Raw genomic sequence first — 20782 nt, 5'->3', positions numbered from 1 at the left:
TTTTGAAAAACAATCGAGACAAATTGCCGACTTGACAGAAACCACCAGTAGGCTTGAAAGGAAATTTACTGACTTATCAGACAAGGTTACGAGACAAGAAAAGGTATTTGTGGAATTCAGTGACGAGACAAAAACTGACTTACAACAATGTAATGAGAAATTGTTAACAGTAGTTTCTGAACAACAGGAAACCAGTACCCAAGTTGACGAATTACGACAGTCACACAATTCCGTAAAAACAAACCAAGAACACTTAGACCTGACGATTACAGACCTTTCAGACAGATTAAATGATGTAACATTGGAGCAGAAATCCTTACAGGAAAAGTTAGAATAGCTTGAAGACAGATCAGATGTAGCATCTTTAAAGAATGACACAACTCTAGCAGAAAAACTTGTACATGAATGCAAATTATGTGATGATTATTTAGATGAGAAGTTTGAGACAATGACACAGATCATTTTAGATAAGACAAAGGAACAAGTGAAGGGAGAAACAGATAATATTCAGAAAGAGGTACGTAAACTTAAAGAAAATGTAATACCAAGTTCGTCAGTGATACCAAAACCCATAACAGGCAACCAAAACATAAATGAGAATCATAATAATGCTAGACCCAGCACACAGCCGAAAATAGAATTACCAATGAGTGATACAAATCCCAATGAACCATTTTCAATGCTACCACAAGATCAAAATTACTATCAGACATCACCACATACTATGCACAGTTTGACACAAAATGCAGGACCCATAATACCATCGGGAGTAGCTGATGAAACATTAGTACGACATGGATACTTTCAGACATTTTCATGTGATGAGAAAGAAAAAGTGCATCCGATTGTTTTCATCCGCCCTTTGATGGTATTTTCCCGAGACATTGGCTAGAAGCCGATAAAATTCGATAAGTTACAAATTTGTTACGTGGAAGAGCAGCTACGTGGGGAGCAGCAATGAAAAGACGATGTTTAACATTTGAACAGTTTGCACAAGCATTTCTTGAGGAATTCTGGTCGATCACAGAACAGCAAAGTTTAAAACGAGAAGTATACAATCCAGAAATTTACAACCCGAAGCAAGAGACTTTACGTCAATACTTCGAACGCTACCTAGACAAAACATTATATTGGACAAAACCAGCAGATTTACCAGATGTAATTAGAACACTTAAAAGCCACTTACCATTTCCTTACCATGATAAATTAATAGGAGTGTCCGAGGACAACATAAAGAATTTTTTTACTTATGTTGATGAGATAGATGTTGTTTACAGAGATGAGATCAGGAATTTCAATCAATTGTATCCGATCCATCCAAGCAATTCACGTACGCACAACAGAAATGACAGAGGCTATTGGAATCCGCCTCCGACACCACAACAAAACACTCAAAGAAACAATTCGCACTACACTGGGACAAATCCATTCAATATTAGGAGAAACAACTCGCAGCATTGGCAAGGAAACAGTAATTATTACTATAATGGTTATCCGAACAGTAATTACAATCAGAACAATAACAGTTATATTCGAAATAACAACAACAGAAGAAGAAACCGAAATCATAGAGATCAAAGAAGTGAGGATAACAGGTACCATCCAAGATATTTTCAGAGAAACAACATCCAAACATGTATTGCAGGAATAACAGTAATGACAATACCAGTTACAATCATGGGCGAAATAATGTATGGGGAAATCACAATGGACCACTGCCAAGACACATGCAATACAGCAACCCTCAATTCGTACCTAACGGAACTCCCAATGCGACGCGAGGTAATGTCAACAACCAAACAGCTGATACTTGGGTGACGCGCAACAGAAATGTAAATATTATTGAGTTGAGCAATGAACCCAACCCGCAGCAACAACCGAATTTACCGGAAAACGAACGATGACCGAGCTAAGCGCTCGAGTTATGGTCAATAGGGAGCAGAGCGCAACGGAACCGACGATTTGTTTTCTCCGATATGATGACAGTAAGAAAATAGAAAAAGAATTGTATCAGGATGTAGATTTTAATAGTACCAGTAAAACAAGGAAGATTATTCAGGCTATAACACGAATTATGATTGGTAGTTATGAAGTGGAAGTAATGTTAGATACAGGAGCAGCAGCAAGTGTCATTTCAATGTCCTTATATAATGAACTCAAACAAATAATGAACATACAAACATTGCCAGTACAGAATTGTCACATTATAAGTGCCACCGGTAACATATTAAAGAATGTGAAATTTCAAGTGCTAATTAACTTCACATTTTCAAATATACCACTCAATTACAGTTTTCTGGTAGTAGACAAATTAGTTATGCATGGCATATTAGGAATTGACTTTTTGAATGAATATCAAGCAATCATAGATTTAGGAAAAGGGAAATGTCATTTAACCGTAAACCAACAAAACTGACAATAGAGTTAACACAGGGTAAAAACTTAAAACAGTAAACAAGGTAAATCTGAACAGTTACATTTTGTGTATCCACCAGCAATAAAACATATGTGATTTAACTTTTAATGAAGCTGTATCTCAGGGAATTAAACCTAATGATTTATATGAGAAATGCACAGAATCTGAATATCTGACGAAGGAACAACAACTTGAATTACTTGAAGTTTTGCAGCAATTTGCTGAGGTATTTGTGGAGAAACCTGGAATTATTAGAGGCTATACTTATGAGATGGATGTTAAACCACACAAAACATACTGTAGAACATATTATAATATTCCTTGGTCAAAGAAACCCGCAGCTTTGAAAGAGATTGAAAAAATGCAAGCTTGGGGTATCATTGAAAGGTCACATTCACCATATTGCAGTCCGATACTAGCAGTTAATAAAGAGGATGGTAGTGTAAGGTTAGTGCTGGACGCACGAGAAATTAACAATGTTATAATCCCAATCAACACACGACCTATTAATTTGGAAGAACAACTTTTAAAATTTCATAATGTACAGTATTTAACCAATATCGACCTCCGCTCATCATTTTGGCAGGTGAACCTCCATAAAAACAGTCGTAAATACACTGCATTTCTATGTGATGGACGTAGTTATCAATTTTGTGTTCTACCCTTTGGTCTACGGGTGAGTGCTGGAGTATTTATTGAAGCCTTAGATGCTGTTCTTGGACCACAATTGTTATCGCAAATCACAGTTTATGTTGACGACATTGTCATTGCCACCACTACTTGGGAAGAACATGTAAATCTTTTCAAGCAACTTCTGACTAAGTTTTCTGATGCAGGTGTAACTATCAAATTATCAAAGACGAAATTAGGGAGGAGAGAAATCAAATTCCTTGGTCACATCATATCAACTGAAGGCATTTATCCAGACTCAAGAAAAATTGATGCAATAAAGAATTTTCCATCCCCACAGAATCATAAACAACTCAAAGCCTTTCTTGGTCTATCTTCATTCTTCAGGAAATTTGTACCCTACCACCTTCTTAACAGTCCACATCTTCTATCTTTACTCAAAAGAAATAATATTTGGAAATGGACAGAGTTCTGTCAGACAGATTTTGAAGCGATTAAGAATGCTTTAGTTAATGCACCATTGTTATGTCATCCTGACATGACGTCAGACTTTTGCCTAGTAACAGATGCAAGTTCCTATGGGCTCGGAGCATTTTCATTCCAAATTCATGTAGAAGATGAACAAACAGTCATCAAACCTATAAGTTTTGCTAGCCGCACGCTCACTGAATGCGAAAAGTCATATTCAGTGACCGAGCGCGAAACACTTGCCATAGTATGGGCATTTCGCAAGTTTCGCTACTTTCTATGGGGAAAACATACTAAGCTTTATACTGACCATCAAGCTCTTTCTTTCCTGCTATCATGCAAGTTATTACATTCACGTCTTGCATGCTGGTGTGCATCACTACAAGGATATGATTTTGATATTATATATATAAAAGGAGAATCCAACATTATAGCCGATGCTCTATCTCGTTTGCCACAAGGCCTACAAGAATTTTCAGATGTGACAAAACAAACATCAGATTTCAAAATTTTAGTCATGTATGACGGTACATTTGCACCTTACTACAAAAACATGTGCAGGAAGTTAGCCATATTGCAGGACAATGATCCCAGGTGGATCCAGATAAAGAATAAATTACGTGCAGGAACAGACCCACATCTTGAAAAATATTACACGTTACACAAAGAAGTATTATTTCACCGACGAAACCCTGAATCACAGCATTGGTGTGTTTGCTTACCTGAAGCTCATGTTGATGATTTTATTTTATTTACACAAAGAACTTGGGGACACTATGGTGTAACCAAATGTACAGATAAGATTATACAATATTGCTATTTTCCAAATTTAAGGCGAAGAGTATTGAGTAATATTAGGAAATGCATTATATGTCAGAAAGCCAAATATTCTAATCGCACAAGCATGAATGAATTGCACCCAATCGTACCTAAGAGGCCATTACAGCTAATTTCTTTAGATATTGCAGGACCCTATCCACAATCACGTGGAGGAATGAAATACATCCTTGCTGTGTTAGATGTTTTCACAAAGTATTTAAAATTATATGCTTTACGTTTAGTTTCTACCACTGCTATTACCAGACGTCTATTAACAGATTATTTTGTAAGAATAGGAAAACTTGAAGTTATGATCACGGATAATGCAGCATATTTTACCAGTTTAAAATGGAAGACATTTATTGAAGAACAGAATGTTAAACATATTTTAATCTCACGCAGCAGGAAACCCAGTAGAAAGAATATTTCGAGAATTTGGACAGCTTATGAGAACACACACACCAGAGAAGCACACAAAATGGGTAGAATACATAGCACCATTTGAACAAATAGTGAACAATTTAACTCATACTTCTACTGGATACACACCAACTGAAATAATTATGGATAAAACAGAAAGAAATGAATGGACAGACCCTCTACTTAAATTTAAAGCAACAACAAATCATGTTAGTTTAAAGACAAGCTTACACAACATTATGTGACAAAGCTAAGGAAAGAAAGCAGAAATATGACAGAGGTGTCAGGAAAGCATAAACATTTCAAGTTGATGAGTTAGTTTTACTAAGAACACATCCTAAACCCACAAAACTGAAACATTTAAACAGGAAATGGCAGATCTTATACTCTGGACGATACCGAATTGCAAATATTCCACACCCTGGCTGTTATTCATTAGAATATCCATTAACACATAAACCCAGAGGTCTACATCCACACAGACATTTGAAAAAATACATACAGTAAAATGTTAGCTACTGAGGAGAAGATAATTAATATGATATACAGTTATGATGAGCCTACATTTAAGTTATACAGGTACTTACAATCTAATGAATGCAGGTAAGTCTAGAAAGCAATGTGAACCATCCAATAGCTAATAAGATATTTGGTTATAAGAGGAGTTATTGAGGCATATACACATTGGAGGAGGCATATACACATTAGAGGAGGCAGAGAACTGAACAGAATTATTTTCTTTAGGAGGCATATGATAATAGTAATGTTGATTATGAGTGATGTGAGTGACTGAATGAGATGAGTGAATGTAATTTTAGTTTAATAAGAGGACAAATAGTAATACAGAGAGAGGTAAATGGAATATAAGATGAGAAAAGGGTATTATTATTGTTGTTGTTGTTGTTGTTGAAGTAAAAAGTAAGTGGTGATGAATAAAGAGGAAAACAAATATATATAATGCTGAGGAATAAGTATATGTTATTTTGTGAAGAATGAATAATGGATGGGTGAATAGGTGAGAGTGTTATGAGTAATTGAAAAAGGTTGAGAGGCGAGAAACTAGATTTGAATGCTATATCACATGTACTCATGGAATACAGAATGAAAGTAGTGGAAAGAATATTATTTATTGAAAGATTGGTATGCCTGAGATAATAACTTATGTGGTGTCTTATATATTCTTATAACTAAAGGTGAAAGTATAGATTTATGTGGAAAGAATTATTTACAGCAGCCACTGTCGGAAATATACCAGGAGATTTAAATCTATAACACTTTAACACTAATCTAATGGGAACTTGTAATGAAATTTTTGGAGTTATGTAGGCTTGACACTTCAGATTGGAAGAATTATTTAAGAGAACATATTTAGCAGTCATCTAATGACATAATTAAAGCTCATCTACTGAACTGAAATAATGCACCATTAAATAGAAAGGAGAATAAGGAGAAAACAAAACGTCAGTCCTCTGTTGCGGCTCATACTCTCATCCCTCCCTTAGAAAAATTTATGTTGATGAAATATTTGACATTATTTAATTCGTGATTATCTAACAGTATGGAGAGACATACACACATATTTATTTATGAATAGAATTTTACAGGTACCACAAGGTAAATAAAGAATGGATATACAGCATGGAACGCAGCACCAATTATCTAAGAAGCTTTATTTATTTATACAGTAAAACATTTATTTATATTGCTTGATACTCATGAAAGGAAGGAGATGAACTACACAAACTTTATTTTTATATATATATATATATATATATATATATAAAAAACAAAGATGATGTGACTTACCATACGAAAGCGCTGGCAGGTCGATAGAAACACAAACAGACACATACATACACACAAAATTCAAGCTTTCGCAACAAACGGTTGCCTCATCAGGAAAGGGGGAAGGAGAGGGAAAGACGAAAGGAAGTGGGTTTTAAGGGAGAGGTAAGGAGTCATTCCAATCCCGGGAGCGGAAAGACTTACCTTAGGGGGAAAAAAGGACGGGTATACACTCGCACACACACACATATCCATCCACACTTGTGTCTGTTGAATATTCTAGCGAGTTGCCACAATTATATTCAAATGTTGCAAGTGTAACGAAAAAAATTTTTAAAAATAATGAATGAGCTAACAAATAAAATGGACATTTCAATCTGAATGTAATGTAATTCACATGTCAGCACAATGATATTGAATGTAACGTAAAAATTTACTATTTTTTCATTTAGTTCTGTATATGTGCTATATGACAACAATGTAACTATCTCATGTAATGATTAATTGTAAATATTTGTATATTTATGTACTTACTATATCAAGAAATGTATTTTATGTAGATGTTAACGAGCTGCAAAGGACTTGTGCATGTAGCACATGATTCATATAAATGGAACTGAAAATGCAAAGAAGAAACCAACGTGATGGAACACTGGTCAAGCAATATTTACGTAGTGTCAATATGCTTTGAAGTGTATGGTGCTGTGGAAGCCGGCAGGTCTTCAGGTTGGTGTAAAAGACAAGCTCATCACCTGTCGTAGGCAGTGAGGTGTTTCCTGTGCCCTCATTGACCATTTATACCCCGGTAGACGCCACCAAAATTCGACTGCTGGAGATCACAATTTCGTGTTGACACATTGAACAAACTTTGGATTTTCTTCAAGTCACACGCAAGAGATCCAGGCAGTACACACACACTCAGAATCCGATACTACGTTTAAAGACATTGGAGCAATATAATAGAAACATTTATTGCTCGAATTAATTCCTTTGTAAACACGAATCATGTGAACTGAATTCAAACGCTGTGCTAAGCAACGATAATACGCTGCAATTCAAAGACATTAATGTTACGACTCCTAAAGAAGATACACACCAAAAAGACTGTATACAAAGACTTATATGCAAAGAGCATTGTGCTCAGAAATATTTTTTGTAATATGTAAATTTCTTATTTTCGCATATATATATATAAATTTTCTATACTGCCACGCTCGCTTGCGGAGCGTGTCAGTAGAGGAGGCATTGTAATGGTACTTTGACTTCCGCGCCTCCGCCAATACAAAGATATAATTTACGATCGCGCACGCAGAAGAGCGCTGCGCCAGCGACCAATTTTATAAATAATTTTGTTCGTCTTTTTACTTTTGCGAAGGTTTTTGTTTTTGTTTTTTGAAGAACTAATTGAGAACTCACTCTCTCTTGTCTTGATACAAAAGACGTGTATTCTTCCGCGCTGTGTTGAATGTGCCTTTGGGTGAAAATTAAAATTACATTACAAAGCGAGGTTGTTCCAATAGCTAATGAGGAGAAGATAATTAAGGGCACACTACATATCGACGAAGCTGATGATACGGCGTCATATTCCCCCCCCCCCCCCCTCCCCCCTCCGTTTACTCTTAGAAATGAACAAGTAAAGAAGTGCTAATTGTGTGTAGTGAAAAAATATAGGGGCGAGTTTTAAATAACTACAGTATACAATCAGAGTTACAAAAGGACATTTAGTTACACCAAATCGCTGATAGCGAAGTGTGGTCATTAAATTGAGTACACCTACAGGGCGGTCAATTCCGGGATAAATCTATACGCATCTCACGAGGGACGCGGTATCGCGGTATTGACACAGTCCGTCCCCCCCATGCACGCATGGGAGGAATGTAGGAAGAAATAAACTTTTTTCTTTCGTCATTTTACGGAGGTTGTCAGTGACAAAAAGTTTTGCCAGATTTCAAATTACGTGTAAAGTTTATCGGAGTTTGCTAAGTGCTCTCATTCTCAATTACTAGAGGAATTAAGTCCGCGTTTTTGGGAGCCGTCAGTTTCGTCACATCGAGGCGAACACGAAGTTTCTAATTGTAATACTTGTCACGACGTATTAAACGTTCGACATACAATTATCCGTACCTCTTAATGATTTGCTTGTGACTGCACATTTTATTAAAGGTGGTCAGTAATTATGCAGAATACTCTGTTTCACAGAGGAAGACTGCACTGTTCTTCCTTCTCTAGATTGACGCACAGATGACAAAATGGTAGATATCGAAATAGATGACAGAGGGATAGAAAAACAATCGAAATCGCTCAAAAGAGGAAAGGCCACTGGACCTGCTGGGATACCAGTTCGATTTTACACAGAGTACGCGAAGGAACTTGCCCCCCTTCTTGCAGCGGTTTACCGTAGGTCTCTAGAAGAGCGTAGCGTTCCAAAGGATTGCAAAAGGGCACAGGTCATCCCAATTTTCAAGAAGGGACGTCGAACAGATGTGCAGAACTATAGACCTATATCTCTAACGTCGATCAGTTGTAGAATTTAGGGGCACGTATTATGTTCGAGTATAATGAGTTATCTGCAGACTAGAAATCTACTCTGTAAGAATTAGCATGGGTTTCGGAAAAGACGATCGTGTGAAACCCAGCTCGCGCTATTCGTCCACGAGACTCAGAGGGCCATAGACACGGGTTCCCAGGTAGATGCCGTGTTTCTCGACTTCTGCAAGGCGTCCGATACAGTTCCCCAAAGTCGTTTAATGAACAAAGTAAGAGCATGTGGACTATCAGACCAACTGTGCGATTGGATTGAGGAGTTCCTAGATAACAGAACGCAGCATGTCATTCTCAATGGAGAGAAGTCTTCCGACGTAAGAGTGATTTCAGGTGTGCCGCAGGGGAGTGTCGTAGGACCGTTGCTATTCACAATATATATAAATCACCTTGTGGATAACATCGTAAGTTCACTGAGGCCTTTTGCAAATGATGCTGTAGTATATTGAGAGGTTGTAATAATGGAAAGTTGTACTGAAGTGCAACGAATTGACGCATGCTGCAGGGAATGGCAATTCAATCTCAATGTAGACAAGTGTAATGTGTTGCGAAAGCAAGTAATTCCATAAATTATCTGGGCTTAGGCATTAGGAGTGATTTAAAATGGAATGACCATATAAAATTAATCGTCATTAAAGCACATGCTAGACTGAGATTCATTGGAAGAATCCTAAGGAAATGAAGTCCTAAAACAGAGGAAGTAGTTTACAGTTGACTTGTTCGCCCACTACTCGAATACTGCTCAGCAGTGTGGGATCCGTACCAGATAGGGTTGATAGAAGAGGTAGAGAAGATCCCATGGAGAGCAGCGCACTCCATTACAGGATCATTTAGTAAGCGCGAATGAGTTACGGAGATGATAGATAAACTCCAGTGGAAGACTCTGCAAGAGGGACGCTCAGTAGCTCAGCACGGGCTTTTGTCGAAGTTTCGAGGACATACCTTCACCGAGGAGTCGAGCAGTATGTTGCTCCCTCCTACATATATCTCGCGAAGAGACCGTGAGGATAAAATCAGAGAGAGTAGAGCCCACACAGAGGCATACTGACAATCTTTCTTTCCACGAACAATACGAGATTGGAATAGAAGGGAGAACCGATAGAGGTACTCAAAGTACCCTCCGCCACACACCGTCAGGTGGCTTGCAGAGTACGGATGTAGATGTAGAAGTAATACTGAAAATCAAATATCTGATGCCCCATATGCTGCAACAGACACCCAGTTCTGGGATACAGTTTTAGTAATATAGATACAATGCACATCTGACACAATACACAAATTCAAACACTCTGACCACTGTATTTGGTTAAGCAAACATTTCATTTTATGTAATTCGTGTGCTGTACTTGCACTCCTTTTTTTGACACCTCATACATCAGATAATTACTATGAGGTTATATACTTCCCAATAATCTCACAAGAACTGACAGCAAACATATTTAACAATGTTATTATTTTTTTATTGCACTAATGGACACAAGGTGACAGTGAAACCTATAATTTCATTGTGCATGTTATGCACAGCACATAAACAATTTTTTCTGTTCTCTAAAAAATAAATAAATAAATAAATAAGTAGGTAAAAGTAAGGGGATCGGAGGGTGCAAATCCATCCTCAAAGTGTACCACTGCCTGAGCTTCCTTCCCAGTTTCTCACTTCAAGATCCTACAACCAATTCCATGTGTATGTCCTGGTCGAACAGTTAATTTTCAATGTCTCACTCCTTTTCAGGCGTCTTTAGTCCTCTTTAATATTTCTTCTGTCGGTTTCATCCATAACACTGTCAGAGGCTTATTTTATGATGAACTGACTATGACACAGAAGCTCAGATACTAGCAGCACATGTCATCAACCCCCAAATGCATCTTTTGTATTTACACGATCCAGTCACATTAACATGACCACCTGACGAAAGCCCGAGTAACCGTCGTTTGCAGAGCAGACCACTGCAGGACGTGCAGGAAAACAATGCAGTTCTGGAAGGTTCAGACGGGAACGTGCAGTGCCCCGGGCAGCTGCGCTAGGTTTCTCAGTTGATAATCCGTGGCACGAACAGCCCAATTGAGGTGGTCCCCCAGATTCTCAACTGGGTTTAATTCCGGGAAGGTCGGTTGCCAGGGAATGCGGTAAACTCACTCCGGTGTTCTTCAAACCGACTCGTTCCGATGCCCTTCGAACCGCACGCGTAGGACGTGAGCCGGGTGAAACGTTGCACTGTCTTGTCGACAGGTGCCGTCGCACCGAGGAAAATCAGACCGGGTGCAAGTGTCACGGCCTTCAAGGATAGCTGCGTACTAGTGTCGACCTACTGTGCCTTCCAGAACGACGAGATCGCCCGGGGAATTCCCCAGATCGTAATACTCCTCCTTCGGCCCAGAATTTTCCGACAATTATTGCGGGGGGTTCGCTCCAATGGCCGAAACCGTAGACACCAAGCCTGTACGTCTGGAGGAGTATAAAAGGCCACTCGTCACCACTCGGCAGATGTCGAGTTGTGGTACCGGCACGCAAATTCCACCCTCTGTCGCAAATGGACGGGAGCCGACATAGGTGTGCGGACGAGGCACCCGCTGCGGAGGCCGACATCGTCCGACAGCGTCTGCTCGAGTGTCACCGAGGAGCCACTGCCGGTTGACCCTAAGTTCGGCTGACCGGTCAGTCGCACGTCTACTCGCCCGTACACATTCCCGTAGCCGTCGTTCCCACCCGTCTGCGACCCGTCGTGCACTGCGGACGCTTCGGCGTCAGTTTCGGATAGTGCCACTTTTGCCACACACAGTGTACTTTAACCGTGGTGGAACACGAACAGTCAACAACTTAGCCATTTCACCCGTGGGTGAAAGCTGACGACTGTGCCCTTTCGGATGTCCACTTCTGCATTATGACAACTACTGCACTCTTTTCGCACCTGCCCTGTCACACTTTATATATTGTCTTCTGCTAGTGCTGCTGCCTGCCACGTGCGAGTGGTTATTGCAAACGTAGGTGGCAGTAACATTAATGTGACTGGGTGCGTGCACCCCACGGCTCTCGACGCGCGCACAGTACCTAGACTGCCGACGAGACACTGTCTGAAGGCTTCGCACGGCTGTCAGATGGTGAGCCGCAGACGAACTGGAAAGTTTAGCGACTACAAAAACATTTTGCAGGACATAGTGCCACTTCCCACACTTTGCGTATTATCTGTGCCACATCACGAGTGCTCCTCGTGAACTTTCAGATACGCCATCATCCTTACTAACAGTCGCGTACTGTAACCCGGATACGTCGACTCCTTTACGGGCGACAGCTGCCACTGTACCGCACACAGACGGCCCGTTTGCCCCCTCTGTCAGGATTTGTTACGTGGTATAAGGCAAGATATACACTGTCGCTATTACGTCAGGGAGGCGGAGCATACGTACCGGCAGCTTCTCCGGATGGCGGACCCTGGGGTGGCGGAGGAGGCCGCGCCGTGGTGGCCCCGGTACCCAGTGACTGCTGAGAGGTGGGGACTACCGGCCGCACGCCGCCGGCCAGGAACTGCTGACGCAGGCCTCCTGGGCTCGGGAGTGCACCTTGTCCTGGAACGGGAGAGAACATCCCAGCGTGGAGTAAGTCACAGTCGGTCTGCACAGTACGACGTCGTCTGACACTGTAGCCGTCTTATGCTTGGAGACTGGTTTGCTGCAACTCTCTACTTCAGTCTCTCTTGTGTGAGTCTCCTCCTCTCTGTGCAACTTCTGCAGTTCACTTTCATTTAAGAACCTGCTTACTGTAGTCAAAGCTTTATCTCCCTCTGCGAGTTTTACTCCCCACCCCCACAGTTTGTAGTGCCTCGAGAATTTGGGGGGAAATTCTAGAGACACTCGTATTTCCGACATCTCGAACACGCGTTATTTTACAGACGAGTGTGCGAAATTGGAGCTGTGTCTACTGTGCCACGATTATGTGTGTGCAGGACTGGTGTGTACCGGGTGGTCAATCGGCGCGGGCAGGAATCCGCAGCGCTCACCTCAGAAGTTACACGCCCAGCACTAGGAACGAGCGCACCTTACTCCGTGACGGTGCTTCGTCAGTCATTATTAGGAACAGTTGAACGTTGTTGAAAGGAAAAGAAAAGACACTTATCTTAATTATCCACTTACTTTTGTGAGGTCAGGATGGTGGACTTACTAGAACTTTGAAAGATTTATAATACTGTATTTGTGGTAAAAAATATGTAATAGTATCCGATGGACCGGAAATTGGTGAACTTATGAAAAATGATTCCTGTATGTGAAAACTGTTGTCTGTTGAGAAAATATAGTGGGACTGAGTTCAAAGTATCTCGAGTGTACGGGGTTATTTTAAGAGAAGAGAAAATTCCTCCACAACAGCATCCTATCTACGGAGAAGAAGTGGGGTAGACCATTGCAGCTGGCTATCCTGAAAAGAAGACCGGCAAAGCAACTTTGCATAAGTTCAAGAATCGAGGGGGAGTGCGAGTCTTGCACAACAACACCACACTGTTCCCTCTAACCACCGGAAACCACCAGAAGTTCTCTGCACTGCAGTACGGAACTGACAATTCCTCGATGCCTCGGGACACGTTCCGACAACGGATCCCTTATTGTAGTCCAGTTGTGGCATAAATTTCATTTCTTTGGAATCTGATTTAGTATAAAAGCTACAGAAGCAAACACAAAGGGAAGGAAGGATAGAGTTTCACACCCAACTACCTTTAACATCCTCACAAGCTGGTGGAAAATAATGACCCAGAAAGTGCCTTATTTGAGAACTCTCTCAGCATTTTCCTAACTTCGTTTGTATATATTTCTATCTATACGCACAAGAAAATCCAAATTAAATTTTTTGTGTGTTTGCAGGATGTCTTACCTTAGATGCTGAAAACAGCTGTTTCGTAATAGTCTCAAAACTGAATCCAATGCATTTACTGCTCAACTGCTGCCTCTCAACCACAGTGTAAAAGAATGAGGTCATTCCAGAAAGTGTATTGCTAATGCGACAGCCACCGTACGAGGACAAATGAAACTTAAGGCCAATCTGCCACTTGTTTCCCACAGGAACTGTTTTCTCTCACCCCCACCAAGAAGAATGAGGTGGCAGAGGAGGTAGAAATAATAAGGACGACGAATAAGAAAGTGACAAAGCAGAAAATAATGATGAAGAACAGAAACTGCTTTTTCTCACTAATAACCCAGCTATACGAAAATTGTTTATGTAATGGGAAATCATCTTTCCGTAGACGGTGTTGCAAAGTTTCAATGCATTTAAAAAACAGCATCACTGTACCACAAAAAGACCGTATAGTGAATATTCATTCACAGACAACTAGTTTCAGCTGTGTGAACATCATCAAGTCCCAGATTCACACTACATGGAGACTGTTGAAGTTTCCTCAGTGTCAAATACATAACTGTCTTTAAACGCAGCATCTAAGCATTGACAAATGTCATATTGTCAGATCAAGAAAATGTGCCAACTTGTGAAGAACCGCAAGTGTTTTGTGGATACAGTACAGCGGCACTGCACAGAACACTACTTCTCGACATAGGGGAAACAAAAATATTCACTGACAAGGGCTGTAGACGGTAACCAACATTGGCAACGCTACACCAAGGGATCTCGCTCAACCTAATGGAAGGAAGAATAACGTGTCACATGCAAAAAAAACACTTTGCAAAATGTAGATACAAATGAAGAGGAAGATAATACATTATAGTTAAACGAGTTAGTTGCACAGAAAGTATCTTTCAAAGAGACACACGGCTACATCGAAAATGTGTAAGAGGAAAAATAAGTGTTGTAGCAGGAGGAAAGGCTGTCATTAGATTCGAAGGGAAGACATTAGCAAATTAAATTTGTACGGAAAGAAGTGTTATTTCGAACAAAAAACAGTCTCACTCAGTAAAATTTCTCCCTCGACTCTACTGCAGTGAGTGGTCACTTTTATTTGCAGTCACCGTGCTATATTAAGTTTCTAGGACAGAGTGTGTGGGGTAGCCTTACCTTGTTGGGGAGACTGCGGTGTGACGCCGGCGGCCCCCGCGGAGAAGTCGGCCTCGGGCCCCTCCTGCTGTTGTTGCTGTTGCTGCTGCTGCTGCTGCTGCTCACGTTTCTCCTGCTCGAGGAGTTCCTCCAGCAGCAGGGGCTGCTCCTGCAGTTGGACAGACTACTGTTTGTCAATACGAGCTCACACCTTATAGGCCTTCCGATAAGATAAAGAACTGAACACTCCTAGCATTAGTGCCATTCTGTCTGTCGAGCTTCACTCCTGTTCCGCACAGCCTCCAGCTACAAAACATCCGTGCCACTCGGCAAATTTAGCTGTAAGTTACTTTTTTTGCTTAATTTCTGTAACTTCATTTACTATGCTAATTCAGAAGCTAGCCACTTTTGACTTTAAATGTGCACTCTGTCATTTGCTTCTTACTAAGCATTCTGTCAAGACAGGTTTTTCTGGCAGACAGTATACACTACGCAGGGTGTATCATAATTAATGGCCTAAACGCACATAGTTGAAAGTACACGATACTAGAAGTAAAAAATTCTCGGTAAACATAGGGTCAAAAATGCATACTTACAAGCTACGAGCAATTTTTCATTTTCAATACTGTGAAACAAATCTCTTCTAGGGCAAGTTCTTTTCTTTCCGTATTATGGTAACTGGTAGTACGGACCAAAATAAGAAAAAAAAGTCCAGTAAACAAGTAGTCTAAAATGCATTCCTTAGGGGCTACGAGCACTTGTTCATCTCTGCTACTTTGAAATACAACTCCTCTAACAATCAAGCGCTCAACTTTTAAGGTACGTGTTTTACAGCATACGTTTGCTGGACATTTTTTTCTTATTTTGGTTCATACTAACACTTCCCAAAATATGGAAAGCAAAGAACTTGTAGCAGAAGAGATTTATTTCACAGTATCTAAGATGAAAAATTGCTCTCAGCTCTCAAGGTACGTATTTTCGACCCTACGATTACCGAGACTTTTTGCTTCTAGTATCGTGTACTTTTCAACCGTATGCGTTCGAGCCACTAATTACGATAAACCCTGTGTGACCGCACCTGAAAGAAGAGGTGAAGTTTCGACTGTTATCAAATTGTGTTCGCCCAAGTCTTTGTCGTAAGGTAGACACACGGCCACTCGGTATTCAGTGGTCGAGATGTCAAAGAGATGCAGCATAAGTGAGGGTAAAACAGTAACTCGAGTAGCCACAACTGGTAGCACAGCTATATACAGATATGCATACAGACAGGACTATTCACTCTAGAAAGTGTACACTGAAGAGGTCGAACTTAACTTCCGTATGTGAAATTCAGAATTGAGGGAATTCAATAATTTTCTATTTCGTCTGTCTTAGTTGCACTGGTATAAAATTCAGCTCTAGTTGTTACCAGTTTCAGGCTGACACACCCATTTATAAACGACACATCTCGTCATTAATCAAACAATATGGGGTCAAATGGCTCAATGAAGTATACACTGGGCAGCAAGTACCCTCACTGATCTCGGAAGTATGTCTGCTGCTCCTGACACTCAGCAGTCAGCCAGTAGCAACACACGCACAGTCTAGGATCACTTGTTGCCCACTGTACTCTTTGCTTTGCGTTTTGGCACCGTACGTATGAATAATTACAGTTAATAGCGAGGTGTGCGGTTTGAGAATGAGTGTGTCAGCCCGAAACTGGTAACCGATAGAGCTGAAATTTGTATCGGTGGATGGACGGAATAAAAAATTACCCAATTTCCTCAGTACTGAACAGCTGCGGACCTACCGTCCCACAGTAGCACGCCTAGAATAAGGAAGAACTTCAGTATACTGTTGTAGACACTTAAAAAGTAGAAAAGACAAAACACATCTACTGGAACTGTTAGGAAAGAGGCATCAGCTCGGGCTCCGCACTGAGAGGCGTGAGGGCGAAAGGAGACCGAGATTACTGGTGTCAGTTTTTCTACTTTTTTGTGTTTCTATCAGCGAGAACAGAGTTTCAGCTCCTGAAAGTAGGTATAAGTGAGCCTAGCAACATCACTGTTACATACAGAGATTGTCGACAATTACACAGCACTCGAGTACCGCAGGTCACGAAATGCTCAGCCGTAACCTCACGGAGTTCGACATTTTGACGCAGCTGGAAGACCTAAAAGGTTTTATTAAAGCTGTGTTCTACTTCACTCGAAACATCTTAAGTTCACAGTATGACAGTTTGTCTTTCGTAGTCAAAAACGAGTACAGTCAGATAACAGAGAACTAGGCGTATCCTTCAGCTCCCCGCTTATCACTACTGCGGGGACCGCGAGTAGACATTTTAGGGTCGTGGCAGGCAAAGGGGCAATCGAAGGGACATTCCTCACAAACTCCGTACACGATTGGAAGAGATCCTAATGTGGGGTTCCGTGCTAAGTATCCTCTGCCGTGCACTTTGCAGTGGTTTGCAGAGGATGTCTGTATATGTATATACTTCTCACTCTCACGATTTTTGTACACGCAACAAATAATATAACATTCCCAGATGAATAAGTGCACAAAACTGGGAGGCTAGAAATATTCCTCAAATCTTCCTTTACTTCAGCACTGTTTTTACTGTGTTACTCAACTGCTCAAATCCATTTATGTGGCCAACTAAACGTAAAATGTAGCTATAGGAGCTGTAATAGATGTCTAGACCAAACCAATTTCGATATATTTGACTGTGGGTCAATATGTGCAGGCTAATACTGTCTTATCAGCAGAACTGGCTGAGGGCTACGGGGAAAACCTAATAGAGAACACTCCGCAGAAAGTAAATACGAGAAATTTGCAGAGTCCAATTTGGGTGATTATTTCTACGGTGGCAGATAGCGAACTGGTCAACAGATATGGTGGGTACCAGGAAAATATAATACTCGCAGCTGCTGCCTCATAGCTGGACACAGTCTCATCAAAGGCTAAAAGCATACTTTTTCTTTTTGGGGGGGGGGGGGGGGGGGGGGGTGTCAATGCTATAGGGCAAACTACTCTTTCATTAGATGGGAGAAATATTAAAACACCTAAGACATTACAGCTGGGAATAGTAAATAGAAAATGCGGGGGGAAAAGGACTATGACAATTGGAGTATGGAATATATGAGGTCTAAGAAATAAAGAAGGGAAATTATTAGAGCATTGGAAACAAGAAAAGACGAGGTCATTGTGTTACGGGAAACAAAAAGGAAGAGAACTGGTGCAGAAATTAAAGTATTATATTCACATCTATACAGTACGACATAAAAACATCAAAGAGCCAAGTGAGCACTGTCAATAATGACAAGGAAAAAATTGCAGAAGTATGTTACAAACTGTGATGAAAATGTAATGATGAACATTTGATTAAATCAAATTTAATCTTATATGGACACAAAGCTACTATAAATGAAGGCTAAGCAACAAGCGAAGATCAACCAGATCATGAAGTTCAACCAGATCATATCATATCAAAGATACCTTCTTCAAGACATTGAAAGACATAGTAGAAGAGATAGGAAATAAGAGAGAAATTATCATTATTTCTGGTGATTTCAACAGTAGAGCCAGGAGACGAGTGGGAAATAAAACAGCAGGACCACACAGAGAAAATATAGTAAATGACAATGGCACAAGATTAATTACTATATGTGAACAAAATTCACTACAAATTCTAAATCAACAAATCATAAATATATATGCCACACTTTAGTTAAAATCAGTGAAAGCCAAAAGAAACTCACAATACATCAGAGCATATAGCACAGTTGCCCAATGTGATCACCAGGTTAACTCTAACATTGTATTTACATAATTTATGTAGAAATGACAAATAAAGAAGGAATTGTAAAAAAGAAAAAAGACAAAAATTTCACAACGGAAATAAGAATTAATAAGTATAAATGAAATAGTGTAGAATATAAAAAGTACAGTATATTTATACAGACAAATGTATGATGAAAAATTTACTGAACCACCATATAATACATAAATACAGGAGAAATATGTCATTAATAATTTACACGACGAAGCTAAAGAAGGTACAGGCAAAGTAATTTAATTGCGACGGATCAAAAATCCTTGCATTTCTTGAGTCAGATGTGGAGAAATAGGCATCAACAGTGAAATAAGAATATTTAAAATAGCTAAATACACAAAATTTCAGGACAAATTAGAATTAAAGAGCGCAACAAGCAAACATTACAAAAATTGTGACAGAAACAAGAAATAAGACTGGGAACAGACTTGTAATAAAATTGATAATCTTAATGGTGGAATAAGGAGCTCTGAAACTTCAAGGATAGTGAAAATACTGAGGAAAATTTTTGAAGAAATACAAGTAAAATTCAGGGTGATTCAAAAAGAATACCACAACTTTAAAAATGTGTATTTAATGAAAGAAACATAATATAACCTTCTGTTATACATCATTACAAAGAGTATTTAAAAAGGTTTTTTTTTTTTTTTTTTCACTCAAAAACAAATTCAGAGATGTTCAATATGGCCCCCTCCAGACACACGAGCAATATCAACCTGATACTCCAACTCGTTCCACACTCTCTGTAGCATATCAGGCGTAACAGTTTGGATAGCTGCTGTTATTTCTCATTTCAAATCATCAATGGTGGCTGGGAGAGGTGGCCGAAACACCATATCCTTAACATACCCCCATAAAAAAAAATCGCAGGGGGTAAGATCAGGGCTTCTTGGAGGCCAGTGATGACGTGCTCTGTCACGGGCTGCCTGGCGGCCGATCCATCGCCTCGGGTAGTTGACGTTCAGGTAGTTACGGACAGATAAGTGCCAATGTGGTGGCGCTCCATCCTGCTGAAATATGAATTGTTGTGCTTCTTGTTCGAGCTGAGGGAACAGCCAATTCTCTAACATCTCCAGATACTGTAGTCCAGTTACAGTAGCACCTTCGAAGAAAAAGGGACCAAAAACTTTATTGGCTGAAATGGCGAACAAATGTACAACTAAATGAAACTTTATACCTCCCTTAATTCGCCGACAGATAGTGCTTAGCTCTGCCTTTTGTTGTTGCAGAGTTTTAAATTCCTAAAGTTGTGGTATTCTTTTTGAATCACCCTGTATATTAGTATTCAGTCTAGGGAAAAATATTATAACAAATTGTTCACGGAATATACAAAAGAAATTTTGGACACAATTAATAATAAAACAGAGTTAACAGAAAATAATGAAGACATTTCTTTGGACATTGAAATGGCAAAAGACTCAATCAAAGTTTTAAAGATTGGGAGAACCATAGCTTTTGGAGGAGTCCCAACTGAACTGTTGAAATATGATACACATAAATTATGTGAACTTTTGATAATCTTTTTTGCAAAGTGTTTAAATGCTGAGGCCATCCCAGAAGACTGAAAAGTAGGATTTATATTGACAATTCATTTAAAAAAGGTGACTGTAGTATTACAGAGAAATAACTGTGGCTCAAACATTTAGCAGACTTTATGGAAGGATTACTAAACATTTATTTTAATAAGGAGTTTAAGGAAATGGAGGATAAAGAACAAGCTGCCTTCATAGCAAGAAGATCACAATGCGTGGCCTTCCACTGCACAACTGAAAAGTAGTGAATTGTTTAACCAGACATCCCCCCTACTGCTGCGACATTCAGCCCGAAGACTGATTTGATGCGAATCTCCACGCCAGTTATCTCCGTCACTGCACAGCTATTGCAACTTACATCCACTCCAGACTGCATACTACCCCCAAGC

At 39.9% G+C, this 20782-nt stretch overlaps 1 protein-coding gene across 1 annotated transcript in view; it reads right to left on the bottom strand.

Annotated features, from left to right (window-relative positions):
* The window catches only part of LOC124552384 (histone-lysine N-methyltransferase 2C-like), a 434288-nt gene that overhangs the window by 217305 nt on the left and 196201 nt on the right, over positions 1 to 20782 (bottom strand). Inside the window, exons 40-41 of the mRNA XM_047126647.1 lie at positions 15072 to 15219; positions 12485 to 12643 (exon numbers count right to left, since the gene is read on the bottom strand). Coding sequence (XP_046982603.1) covers positions 12485 to 12643; positions 15072 to 15219 — 307 coding nt within the window. The remainder of the gene's footprint in view (positions 1 to 12484; positions 12644 to 15071; positions 15220 to 20782) is intronic.

This window comes from Schistocerca americana, chromosome 10 (assembly GCF_021461395.2).
Source record: "Schistocerca americana isolate TAMUIC-IGC-003095 chromosome 10, iqSchAmer2.1, whole genome shotgun sequence".
Taxonomy (NCBI): Eukaryota; Metazoa; Arthropoda; class Insecta; order Orthoptera; family Acrididae; genus Schistocerca; species Schistocerca americana.
The sequence above is the reverse complement of the archived record's forward strand: the minus strand, read 5'-3'. Positions and strand labels throughout refer to the sequence as shown.